Here is a 13,202-nt window from a genome sequence, read left to right as displayed (position 1 = left end):
TAACCTCAGCAGGAAGTTTATGTGAGGACAGATCTGCAGAGTTCCTGTTGCACGTGAGAGTCGTGGTCAAGATGAATTTCAAAAAGTTCCTAAAAGGCTAAATATTCACAGGTATGGATGGAGGTGGACTCACCGTACTGATAGTCGATGTCTGCGGACACATCGTCTTGTCCTGAGATAGGTTTCAGCCCCCCCCAAGGATAAGTGGGATGGATGGGTCTAAAACTGTAATGGGACCCATCCAGTCATGACTGACAGACCAACTAACAAACCAAACAGGAAGTGCAGGAACTTGAGAGTAATCAGAGTCAAATGCAAACTTGTAGGCTCTGTAGTTTGGACCTGATCAAGTATCTGCTTTAAACCAGAACACTAAATCAGACGAGTCATGTTCAGTGAAACAAAAGTCATTTTGTGATGAGCAAATAAAAAAGTCCTCTCATTAATGATGAGCTGACAAAGAACAGGCACCAACATGTGACTGTAATTCAAATGTGGCTTTTTTATTTATTATTACTGTTGAGAGGCATACATTACAGTGCAAACCATTCTTTGGCAAAGGTACAATACAACTGTCATGACAGGCACTAGGTTGTCCACAATGACCACTGGTTAGGACAGTGTAGGTAACACACGTTCAGTACTGTAGGGCAGTGCGCTCCACTGACACTGGGAACCTTTTCAAGGGGAAATAAAAAGAGGGACTCACAAATACACACATCTATCAACACACACAGACGGGTAACGCAAAGAGCTCACAGAGCTTCGGGGCGCAAGCCAAAGCTAGTAGCTGTGACCGAGACACGGGGACATGGTGATGCAGGAGAAGGAGACACCACTGTAAACACAGTTCGTCCAGTATGAGGTGATACTGTTTACCAGTGTGACTGTTGGTGCTCTGACATCTTTACTGTCACCGATCAGCCCCTCAGCTCGCAGGATGTTACCACTGAAGAAGAAAACACAGGAAAGGAAAACTGCACACGCTCCGACACAATCGGAGGAAAACAGGAAGACGAGATCGGGAATTGTGTCGCACGGAGCGAGTCAGTGCACGGAGAGTACGAGGAGTACAGTACGTGTGAAAGGCGGTAAATCGGTCTGACAAACAGCCCCCCCGACCCTGAGCGCCCCTCCCCCAACATCACTTCCTCTCTCATATGGCTTCAATTATGAAGGAATGAGGGTCAGAGGCCCGCGCCACACATGCTCGGCTACATGGCGTCATCCTCCATATCTCAGAGCATTCCTAACCTATATAAACACCCAACGGGGGGGGGGGAGCGAGGAGGGGGGCTGCTGGACAAAGGAATGCAAGCGTGTCCTTGGACCGAGAGAGCTGCAGAGCAGAGCTGCTCGCAGTCCTCCAACGGTGTCGTCGGCGCCAGCGGAGCCGCAGGCTGTGACCCCGCCCCCCCAGCACCTCTCACTTTATTCTTTTAAACTGGATCTAAACAACTTTTAGCCAAACTGTCCATAAATGCACAAACTGGCAGCAATATTCTGCTACTTATTAGAGCACTAAGTCTATTATGGACAGCAGCCATTTCTGTTATATTTCAGCTGTTCATTGTTTGTCACGCTGACCCTCAGTGTTACCTTTAAATGTGCAGCTTTATAACTGTAATCAAGAGAAAGGAAAGTTTCTCTGTTTTTCATATCAGGGCAAAATAAAGTCTGTAAAATGAGGAAAATACGACCTGGAATAAGCGACACATTAATTCATTATTCATGCAGACGGCGTGTATGCGAGTCCAGCCTGTGATTCATGGAGGAGCACTGGAAGTTTCCTGTGTGACCGCCTCAGTCGGTCTCTCCACTGTGAGGTTTCAGCATCTTTGGAGTTCATGGTCCAGCTGTTAGGTTGGTGGACAAACATCTGCCCTCTGTTCAGCTTCCAAACGACCCACGCTTGTTCTGTTTTCTTCTGCTTGTCGTGACCTTTAACCTTTCACATGCTAGCTGAGTTTGAGCCGGAACTCTTGGGTCTGACCTCACGGTGAATTTTCTAGGACGTCCACTGCTGTGAAGATCCAGACCTGCAAACTGACACAGCTCCTGCTTTTATAGAGGTGCTGGTGATAATGATGATGATTAATTAATCAATGCATCTGATTGGCAGCTCCACGCTGACGCTGACTCCTGCAGAAGCATTAAGAGTGGACTCGGTTTATCACGTTGTTTCTGCATTTTGCATTAGCGTCTGCAGAATAGATGATAACAGGTTGTGTTAACCTCATTCAGACACCTGATGAGAATCGAATTGTTTATATTTGATATTAGCGCACACGACTGTGGCTGAGTGTTTCTGGCAGGTAAGCAACGTTTCAGCTACTTAATAAACAGACGCTGGTTTGTTTGGCTTTAAGCCTTTGTGCTAAAACTTGTTCAGATCCAGTCAAATATTCGTTTCATTGAAATTACTGAGCTCATCTTCCCACGACTGCAGAAGCACCGGTCCGAACATGAGCATGGCAAAGTGAGAATACTGAACCAGGACAACATTCAAACATAAACTCATAAAATCATACTTTTGGCTTTAAAACACTGAGGAAAATACTGGAATAAAGTCCGCGGCACGTGAACACAGTGGTACAAACAGGGTTTCTTTCAAAGGCGCCGGAGCGAGAGCCGGCCGAGCGTCCGGCACACACAGCGAGGGAGTCGTCAGTGGACCGACGAGCAGAGATCAGTAGACATTTCTTTTGCATTACAAACATTTTTGTAGGGCTTCACATTTTCTTCATATGCAACAATTTATACAAAAAGGGAAAAGAAGAGAATAACATGATAAAAAGCACCGCGGGTTAAAGATGCAGTAACTCTACTCATAAGTACAACAGTCGTCTCAACTGTGATGTAGCATTAAGGACATACTGAGTGTATATAGGCTGCTTTGCATATACAACAAAATACTTTGAAGGTTTAGTGATTAAACTGTGATAAAATCGGGGGATAGCACCAGTTTTCGGCATCTCTAACCTGAGAATATTGTGTGAGACAAGAAAATGGCGACCGCCTTTCCATCTACTTCCCTGTCCTGTGATTTATCGTCGAGCGGGAGGAGCAGGACGGCAAACGGCGGCTGGTCGCGGCTCTTCGGGAGCCTCGGCGCAGGGAGGAAGGAGAGGCCGGCCCGTCTCACGCCCGTTCGTCCATCCGGCGGGTCAGAAATAAATCCACGTAGTGACAGCGGCTCGTCGCCGGAGGATTTCGAAGCGAGCCTCGCGCCGCTGGGTGCAACAAACAGGAAACAAAATAAAATCCCTCCCTGGGTCAAGAAAACGAAAAACTGAGACGAGGCTGTTGGGTCTGTCGAGGTTGTTGGCGGCGGTGGAGCCGCGCAATTTCACGAGTCTCATGTCCTCTCCGTGCGTCTGATTGCGAGCGTGTGACGTTCAGACGCCAGAGGGCGTGTTTGCGGGGGTCCTGAGGGTCGTTACGGGCGGCGGGCGGGCGCCGTCAGCTGCTCGAGGCACACCGGGCAGCAGCTGCCTTTTAGCTTGACGGGCCGTTTGCACTCGGTCGCTGGGCAGGACTCCACGAAGCAGGTCACCTGGGCGTCCTGTCGGGGCGGGAAAACACAACAAGGGCGACAAGTCATGACGTCGTTACGTGTGAGATCTGAGGCGAAACTGACAGAAAAGACGCCAAAAACACCAAAACGGGAAAGAAAACTTAAACTGTTCAATAAGAACTGACATCATTTAGCTCACGTGATCAACAGCCAATCACATGGCTGCAAACCAGGGCAGGTCGACATGATCGCGTTCAAACCCAGGTTTGATTTTGGGTTCTGTTTGTTTGCTTGTGACAATAACACCATGTGACCCTCAGCCGGTCACTCCGCCTCCTGCCACCAGGACCACCTGACCTGGGACTGACCTGCCCGTCATGCTCGCTGTGTCGTCGTGCGTGACGACCACAGACTGCTCTGTTTGCTCGCAGACTGTCTTCCTCGTCTGCTTCTGCCTGCCAAGCTCAATTACTGCAAACATCCCTCTGAATGCAGAGAGGTGTGGAAGAGGAGAGCGAAAGATGGCAACACAGCGGCGTGGAGGCCAGGCCTGCAGGAGGTGGGAAGGTCTGACACCGGAGCGCCATCGCCAGCAGCAACACAGTCAGACACGAAAACTGAACATGATGCCAAGATCTGCTCGAAGAGACGAGACGCTTCCAGACTCACAGAAACATTTAAACGGCGTCTGACAGAGGACGTGTTCACGTGTTAACCCACAGCCCTGCCCGCTACACTCACTCTGCATTCACATGTGGCGCACGGGTCCTTTTTCCACCGCTCGCCGTCCGCTCGCTCGCGGCCTTCGCTGTCAGTGCAGTCAGTGGTGCTCAAACGGGCTTCAAGTCTTTTAATCTGCAGAAACATGAGAACAACACATTTTAAAAGTCAGAACACACACCTCACCTCCCCAAACACACTGACACCTGCAGCTGACCAGAGGGCGGAGCCAGCACACCGACCTCGGCACGCCGACCCCTTCTTGAGGAATTAACTGTGCTCTGAGCAGTGAGACATGGCAACGTTTTTAAGATGGTTAGAAGTTTCAGACACTTTGATCACAAACATCACAATCTGGATTTAAAGGATAAAGAACAGCTGCAAACATCTGTCTGTGGATGCAGACACACCTGCTTTCGTAAGCTGGTGATGGTCTTCTGCATGTCGGAGACAAAATCCTGGAAGTCGTTGATGGAGGGCTCAGTGCTCTTCCTGGAAGTCGCAGAGACATTTCCCAGACTGCCCGGGGTCTCCTCCACTGAGCTGCACACACACACACAAACCAAATGACTGAAGATGTTCACAGTTAACAGTTTACAGGACAAAGATGCACAAATGAGTGTTTTACTTATTCTACACCTCAAATATCTGTTATCGAGGTATTGTCAGGACAGCATTCCTCGCCACATCGCAGGTCACCTGACTCACACATCTGTAAGTGTATGTCGCAGGTTTCTGAGGCCTACAAGTGTTTTTATTTTTGCTGTAAAACAAGAATTTTCTGGCCTAAAAACTGATGCCAGACTTTCCCACGCTCCAGGACCGCTGACACCGAGGGAACGCTGTAAGATTACACAGGAGGCAGCAGTGAGTCAGCCATGTTCAAACTTTACAGCACATATAAACATGTTTACAGCCTGATACACAAACTGGTTGGTCTCCATGGATACTTCCTGAAGGTTTGCATGATTAGGGGCGTGCCCTGCTAGCTGTCTGCTGGACTCGGGTAACCAGAGTCCCTGAACTGGACCTCTGGACAACGTCTGTGCTGTTGGAGCAGTTTAAGTTTACAGGTGTTGTTACCTGTTCTCCTGGGAGCTGCTGGCAGGTTTGTACTCTTTGTAGCTGTGCTCAGCTGACCGGCGTCCCCTGAAGTGGTACGACAGGGCGTTGAACTGGCCCTTAGTTCTGCAGTCTGGTGGGTTAAACACAACACACTGAAAATCAATAGAAGAAGAAAACAGAGTCGCTGAGGCCAACAGAAGGACCGTTTATGACCTGACTGCAGTGCTTTTAGGCTGAAGTGCTGGAATCAACCACAGGAGCACACGGTACCCTCATCTCTTAGCGCGAGTTGTTTAAATCTTCTCTGACGTGCTTCGTCTTGCACTGTATCGGCTCCTTTAGACTCTCTGCTATGCAGATGACTCACCCATTTATCGAGCTGTGAGGGAGACGACCGCGACCCCCCTAACGATCCCGCTTTTGTCATCCTGGAGGATGAAAAAACTGACAAATCCTTCTCCACTGTCACAGTGACGCAGCTTCCAGGTTTACGAGCCTGGAAGCTGTGGTCTTTATGTAAACGCTCAAATCTCAGCTGCGGTTGATTCACAGACTGCGTGTAGAAGACGAGAACAACAACACTTCCTCTCTTGTGCCGACACATAAAAGCGAACACACACGTGTCACTGTTAGCAAACGCAGCTATATTCTCTGTTTATTGTTTCTGCTCTCCTCATACAGTGAATATGTGCAGTATGTAAGAGGCTGCAGTCAGAGAGCAGACTCATCACCAGCGTCTGCTTCCTCTTTAAAGAAGAAAACATGTTTCCATCCTGTGATTAAACTCCTGACTAAACCTTTACATCAAACACTGAGATCACTCCAACCGCAATAAAAGCCTCTTTTTAATAATGGAGGTTTGTTTTCATGCACCAGTATAAAATAATAAAACTGGGATCAGATTTGTGCAACAAATTCACACTACGGGCCAAAAATAAACTTTAAAAGGTTGAAGCAGAGACAGCGACCTCTGTGACCACAGAGCCACTTTGTCTCAGCGAAGATCAGAAAAACAACCAAAACCAAACAACGTCCTGAAAGCTCCTCTCGCCCTCACGGGTCTGCAGGCTGTTCTATTTGTTGTTCTGCGCTTGCTCAGGGCTGCAGCTGTTCAACACATCTGGGATACACTCGAATGCTAATATTCAACCAGTGATTTATTCAGTGGAGTTTAATTTATTCAAGCTTAAAATAAATGTTTGTGTTTTGAAAACAACAAACGTCTGCTAAGGTATCCTGGTCGTCGTGATCTGAGCTGTCGAGTAAACTGAAGAATAAAGCGAGCGTTTGCTGACTCTTACCTTCGCAGCAGTCCTGCCACATGCGCAGGTCGATCTGAGGGACGTCGTCACAGCTGATGTAGCCGTGAGGCAGCTCGGCCACCCTGAACACGTCGCGCTGTACGCGCGTGATGTTGTCGCCGTTATCGCACAGCACCCGGGCGAGGGACGCCTGCTTCAGCTGGGTCAGCTGGGCAGGCGTGAACACGCCGGGGTTCTCGTACCAGAACCTGAACACGGCAGGAAGGAGAGAAATAGGATTCATTTGTTGCGGTCACGTGACGCTCGGCGACAGTTCGGTACTGAAAGGTTGACCTACCTGTCGCCGTCACGCACGCGTTTGAACTGAGTGGTGAGGAGACACATGAGGGTGGGGCCCAGCCTGCTGCCGGGGACCAGATCTTCAGCCATGAGGGCGGGGAACAGGTCGATGTTCAGAGGCGTGCCGTACAGCCTGCAACACGAGGAAATAGAAACACGCTGAGCTCATACCATAACTCTGGCGAGTCACACTGAGCCTGTCTGAGGCCACGCCCACCTCTGCAGCTTCTCTCTGACCGACGGATTCTTAATCTCGTTCTTCAGGTCATCAAAGGTCCGAGCAGACGTCAGGTTACAGAAGGTCCTGTAGTCGTTATACGGCGGGATGCCGTGGTCCCTCCCTCGCTGTATATTCATGGCGGCCAGGTCCAGAGCCACGGCGTGGGCCATGGAGAACAACCGCTCCGTCAGCTCGGTGTTCAGAAGCTGCGTGGTGACACGCATTTTACCGGCGACGCCGAAGAGCCCGCGAAGCAGCGGGTCGATGCCGCCCTCGTTCACGATGCGGAATGGCGAGAAGAAGGCCCGGTGCAGCGAGATGTGGCCCTGCGGGATCGGCTGGAAGTCCTCATCTAACCTGTACAGGATCGGGTTGATGAGGGTGTGGCCAAAGCGGAACGCGGCGGTGGCAAACGCGTTGAAGACGCCGGCGTTCACGTTGGGGTCGTAGCCCCCGTACGGCCCCATCATCTTCATGCCAACCTCACCTAAGATCTGAGAGAAGAGGAGGGTTAGTCTGCCTGCTGTGACATCATCAGAGAAGCGTTTCATTGGCTGCAACTTTTACATTAAACAGCTGAATGAAGTGAGCCCCTCCCTCTCTCTGTGTCCCGGGCTGTCACACTCATGCTAACCCTGAGCTCACCTGATGATCAGCTGAGCAGCGCGGGCGCCATCAGCTCGGATGCGGTTACCTTGGGCAGCCAGTGGCTGTAGGTGATGTGCTGCATCTGGGCGCCGACGATCTTCCGGGCCTCGTGGTAGATGGTGTCCCCGTCCCAGTGGGGGTTCAGCCTCAGCAGCTCTGTAGCGATGCGGTTGTGCTCCCTGAACCACGCGGTGTGCATGGCGGTCAAACCCAGCTGCTCGTTGGCTCGGTGGTCTCCGGCGAGGAAGCACGGAATGGGACTCTCGTTCTCGTCCCTCATGCACTCGGTTGGCGGCCCGCTGGCGAACGGCAGGAGCGGCTTGCCCGTCCGCTGTATGATGCCCTGCCGCAGGAGACCCCTCTGGCTCGCCAAGTCGCGGACTTCCTCCGATTCGTGCCGCGAGCTGCCGTAGACGTTGGAGGCGTCGATGTAGGAGGTCAGCTGGTTGATTTGCTCTCTCGGGTAAACGCTGTTCATCAGCAGAGACGTCATCCCGCTGCCGCACACCGGGCTGGACCGGACGAAGAACATGCAGCGGGCGCCGCTCCGCAGCTGCCGCTGGTCGTTGGGCGGGAACTGGATGGGGAAGCAGGGCGGGTCGTTGGTGCACACCTGAGCGCACAGCTGGCCGTCGGAGAACCGGGACTGGCTCAGAGCCACCACCGTGGAGTCCAGGTCGTGGTCCAGGAACTGACCCCACTGCATCAGCATGTGTGTGTAGCGGTCGTCGGGGGTGATGGTCTCCGATCCGATCATGGTGGTGGACACCAGCCTCGGCAGCGGCAGCTTGTAGCCGTTATGGACGCGGTCGGTGGCGCCTCGCGGAAGGTTGAAACCGTTATCGTAGACGGACTTCAGCAGCCGCTCGAAGGCGGTGAGCGAGGCGCCCCACATCGGGTGCTGCAGGTTGTTGCAGGTGCCGTCGTGGCTGCGGTACTTCTGGTGGAAACAAATGTCCGAGCAGTTGTTGATGCGGCGGTGGGCCGTGCAGCCGGACAGGTTGGCGATCATGTCCAGGAAGCGGGGGGACACCAGGTCGTTGTAGCGAAACGCTGCGGAAAGGAAACACACGCTTAGACGTCCATCACAGAGTAATCATAGCAGCCCGGCTATTACACTCGGCCCCGCCCCCTCTGTTAACGCCAACACCTCCCAAACCAAAGCCTAAGATGTCACGGTGGATATGGCCATCTTTTATATACAGTCTATCACTTCCAGCTTCAGCCCACAGCGCCTCCTGGAGACGCCGCGGGTTAGAGACCTGCTCACATTCATCAGGTAATCCACAGGATCAGGCCCTGGAGCCCCTCCCACAGAGGCCACAGGGCGCCCTCCATCAGCTTTGAAATGAGAGCACAGCACATTCAGGTGTGTTAGCAGTGCAGCGTTGCACTTATGCATGACAGCAAGTGTCAAGCGTGTGTGAGGTGAGACTTCCTGTGTGAACGTTCCCACACATCACTGCTGCGTGTTTGTTTACTGGGGAGTTAAAAGGAGAACGTGGGAGCTGGCGTTTCCCTCCACGAACGTTTGTTCAAACTCGCCGTCTGTTGTGTTCATCGCTGTTCCTGCGTTTCCCCGTGAACCTGAAACTGTCACTATTGGTCTCACTACATTTACACCACATGAGGCGTCAACTACACTCAGCCTTTGTTATCATTTCAAGGATGAAAATATCCCAAAGAGCAAAAACAGGAAGTGAAAAAATGGTGAAAAAATTAACTAAAATAAAAATCTTGCAAAGAGAAAACTGCAGATTTATGAGGGAAACACTGACACATTTCAATATGACAAAAAAATGAACAAAACTTTTTAGAAGAACTTGCAGATTCAGGAGAATTAAAGCCAGAAATTTAATTTCAAAACTAAGAAAAACTCGATTTCCCGTCACACTGATGGTGAAATGTAGATCAGCTGACCTTCGTGCTGTTAAAATTAAACCCCCAGAACAACGACTGCTTCATGAGCCAGAAACTAAAACAACCCCCCCCCCCCACATGCTTTTGCACATAAACATCAAAATCCCCCCGTGCTCCCCCCACGCGCAGGTATAATTGACCCAGTGTGAACACAAACCACGTAGGTGAGGCGCTGCGGCCAACCGAGGACTAATAAAAGTGTTTACGGCTCCTCGTCAGCGGGCCGTGGTCACGTGTCCGTCCCTCGGCTGTCGCTGAGGAGAAAATGGCGCACGGATGGAGGCGTGCACAGCAACGAGAGATTCATAGACAGAATTAAATTATTGGCACCACAAGACTCCACTCAGGAAAGCTGAACAGCAGCTTCATTCTGCAAAGTCTGAAACTGCATATGTGCCCAAAATATCAGCACAGCAGAGATGACCGATCAGTTTAAACCGATCAGCGAGCGCGCTCAGTGTTCACGAGGGTGTGGTTTTGCATTTTCAGCAGCGTGTCGAGTCTGAATCTGCTCACCGGTGCCGTTGGTGTCCACCATGAGACCCTGGTTGACGTGGTTCTGGATGAGCAGCAGCGTCTGCTCGAAGATCTCTCCGGCCCGCGCCTGCTCCACGGTGTAGGGGTCCCGCGGATACCGGAAGAGAGCCAGCAACTCCCCGGGGGTGCGAGGCTGACTGCAGGGCGAGGGAGGAGAGGGAACAATAAATATGACAGATCACAGAGACAGTAAGTGTGGAAGTAAGAGACAAAGACAGGTTAAACAAAAGCAGGAGGAAAGATTGCTCCGGTCTTTGGGGATTTTCCGTTAGAGCTCGAGGACTAGAACATCAGGCGGGAATTTCTCCAGTGCAGGTCGGAGAGTTTAAACACGCAGCAGCGTCTGAGTCACTGCGCAGCTGAGTCGCCGCCATCATTTCACTCTTTGTCGTTCCTGCTTCCTCCCAAACATCAGCTCGGTGGTTTTCAGCACAGCTATTCTAAACTTGCACTGAGCCTCGGGCTGTTGAAACTCAGCGAGGTGCTGCAGCCACGATCACACCGCCGCCGTCAACGCCAGCGCTGTTGGCGAGCAGGACTTCCTAACCTGGTCACATGACCCCAGGACACCTCACCGGTACACATGTTCTCATCCTGACCCATCATACGTCTCACCATTACACTCAATCCCATGATGCACTGCAGCAATAACGACAAGATGAAGATCAGGCTCAGGGAAGAGGGACACACGTGGTGGCGTAGGAAAATGGAGACACTTCAGAGCCTTCCAGGTTTTTATCCTCGAGGCCGTCGTGAGGGTCAGAGTCTCATATCGCGTGTTTGTCATATCCTACCCGTCAAAGAGACGCCTCCTCGTCGACTCGATGGCGCTGTCCACAGTACGGATGGCCTGCTCTATGGACGTGCTGACGAAGGTGTCGCCCTCCCTGCTGATGGCGGGCACTGTAGAGACACACAGGTGGAACATCAGCAAGCACGAGCAGAGCTCGGCCAGGGTTTACATCTCAAACAGAACCAGAGTTTTCAATAAAGAGGTTGGTGTCATCCCTAACACAAGCCCCGCCCACCTCCCCCACAGTGATGCACAAAGTTGCACAAAGGCCTGTTATGAGATAAAAACAATGAATCGTGCAGAGCTGCTCCAGTAGAGCCACAAAATAAAAGTACGGAGGTATATCCGAGTAAGGCCGTGAGGCAGACTGCGGTCTAAACCCAACAGGAAGTCGTGTCCATCTTTCATACATTTAAGTAACGGCCGTAAGCAGCTCCAGTTCACCGGTGTTCTTTAGTTCACTGAAATCCTGTGAGCTCTTCCCTCCTGAGTGATTTCTGGCGCTCCTTCGTCTTCGTGTGCCACTGAAAACATCCAGCAGCTGATGCAGTTTAAGGTTCGGTTGCAGAGCGCTGACCTCCAAAAGTCTCAGCAGGAAACAGCAACACACTCCGAGACCCAACAGCGCGGCTACATCGGCTGAGCAGCAGATCACACACACCGAGCAGCGCCACAGACCTTTGGTCCCGGCGGCGCTCTGATATCACTGCTTACCTGTCACAGTTAGCACCATGCTAGCCACCTGGTAGCCGATGGGGTTGCGTGCGACACACTCGTAGCGTCCAGCATCAGCCGTGCCCACGTCCTTCACTTCCAGGTAACCATCGGGGCTGATGTGGAACTTTCCACTTTCTGTCACCTGAACGCCATCCTGAGAGACAGACAGAGGTCAGAGGTCACGGTGCTGAGAGCTGGTGCCTGAACTAAGCCCTCGGTGCATGCTTGTGTAAGGACACAGACGTCTGAGTTTTACAAAGGCTCTCAGCGTCTGGTTTGAGCGTTAGGACCCTCTCGGTCTGATTGACCTGACCTCCTGACCTCTGCACCTGCACTGAGGTCGCCTCTTTACCCGCTCACCTTGTTCCAGGTGAGGACCGGCTGCGGCTGGCCCTGAGCGCTGCAGGGAATCTGCACGTCCTGCCCGGACTCCACCGTCAGGTCCCTCGGGGCATTCGTGAAAACAGGCGTCACTGAATGAGTAACACACACACACACACAAGTTAATGAGCGGGCAGCAAAGGGTCCACATGTGAAGTGCATTTTGTAATCAATCACAGCCGACATCAAACATTTTACTGTCGCAGTGTTTGTGCTTCACCAGAGCTGCTGCTTCCCTCTGCTCACACACAGGAGCATCAATCAGCTTAATGTGAAGCTCAGAGCAAGACAGAACACACACACACACACACACACACACACACACACACACACACACACACACACACACAGACAGTCATATTACATAAATACAAACAGATTTCTGATTGAACCCTTGCGTCACTGTCAGAGTCTTGACCCCGCCCCCTGCGGTTCCTGTGCAGAGCGAGCAGCACGAACACAAAGACTCATCGACATCTAAACACCTGAAAGTCTTTGTGCCTGAGAATGAAGAACTCTCTCTGTGCGTGTTCACCCGACCCACACTCGCCGGCGTGCTGCTAACGGCTGAATTTGAGGTTGTCTAATTTTTACAGGTCACCTCTGCAGGCATTCCCCCGGTGGTCGTTGACAGTACTGCAGGTCTTTTCCAATATTCATGTTTTATATTTATAATATATATTTTTGCAAACAGATATTCTTAATTCTTAATTCTAATAAAACATGAATGTGTTTTAAAACGTGTTTAAAAACTGTACACGGCTTGATCCTACGGGATAAACTTGGGACTTTCCCGTTGCTTTCATGATTCGCGCTCGTGTCACTTCACGCTCTCTACGTCGGCTTCTCCATGAAACAGCTGTGGGCTCACACAGTGCTCCAGTGTGCAACCATTACGCAACTAGTACTTTGCAGCGTGTTAACAGGCATTACAACATGGAAAAACATGGCGTCACCTCAGGATTACAGGCTGCCGTGTTTTCCTGTGCCACGCCAGGCCTGTCATTGCAGAACACGCACACACACAAACACACACACACGAACATACACACACACACACACACCTTCCAATGAGCTGTGACT

At 51.4% G+C, this 13,202-nt stretch overlaps 1 protein-coding gene across 4 annotated transcripts in view; it reads right to left on the bottom strand.

The window, feature by feature from the left end:
• Positions 1–482: 482 nt before the first annotated feature.
• Positions 483–13,202, bottom strand: part of pxdn (peroxidasin) — a 36,529-nt gene continuing 23,809 nt past the window's right edge. For 3 of the 4 annotated variants that reach the window (XM_026151541.2, XM_026151542.2, XM_080293561.1), the window contains 12 exons: positions 12,099–12,211; positions 11,736–11,892; positions 11,023–11,131; positions 10,208–10,365; positions 7,818–8,824; positions 7,121–7,617; positions 6,902–7,036; positions 6,604–6,812; positions 5,321–5,432; positions 4,648–4,780; positions 4,259–4,372; positions 483–3,565 (listed from right to left, as the gene is read on the bottom strand). In XM_026151541.2, the coding sequence (XP_026007326.1) occupies positions 3,440–3,565; positions 4,259–4,372; positions 4,648–4,780; positions 5,321–5,432; positions 6,604–6,812; positions 6,902–7,036; positions 7,121–7,617; positions 7,818–8,824; positions 10,208–10,365; positions 11,023–11,131; positions 11,736–11,892; positions 12,099–12,211 (2,870 nt within the window). In that variant the 3' untranslated portion in view covers positions 483–3,439. Of the gene's footprint in view, positions 3,566–4,258; positions 4,373–4,647; positions 4,781–4,876; positions 5,080–5,320; positions 5,433–6,603; positions 6,813–6,901; positions 7,037–7,120; positions 7,618–7,817; positions 8,825–10,207; positions 10,366–11,022; positions 11,132–11,735; positions 11,893–12,098; positions 12,212–13,202 lie in introns of those variants that run through there. The other variant, XR_003270613.2, reaches the window with a different exon arrangement.

The sequence above is a fragment of the Astatotilapia calliptera genome, chromosome 19 (assembly GCF_964374335.1).
Source record: "Astatotilapia calliptera chromosome 19, fAstCal68.1, whole genome shotgun sequence".
Taxonomy (NCBI): Eukaryota; Metazoa; Chordata; class Actinopteri; order Cichliformes; family Cichlidae; genus Astatotilapia; species Astatotilapia calliptera.
Note: the sequence above shows the minus strand (reverse complement) of the source record. Positions and strands in the feature narration are given on the sequence as shown.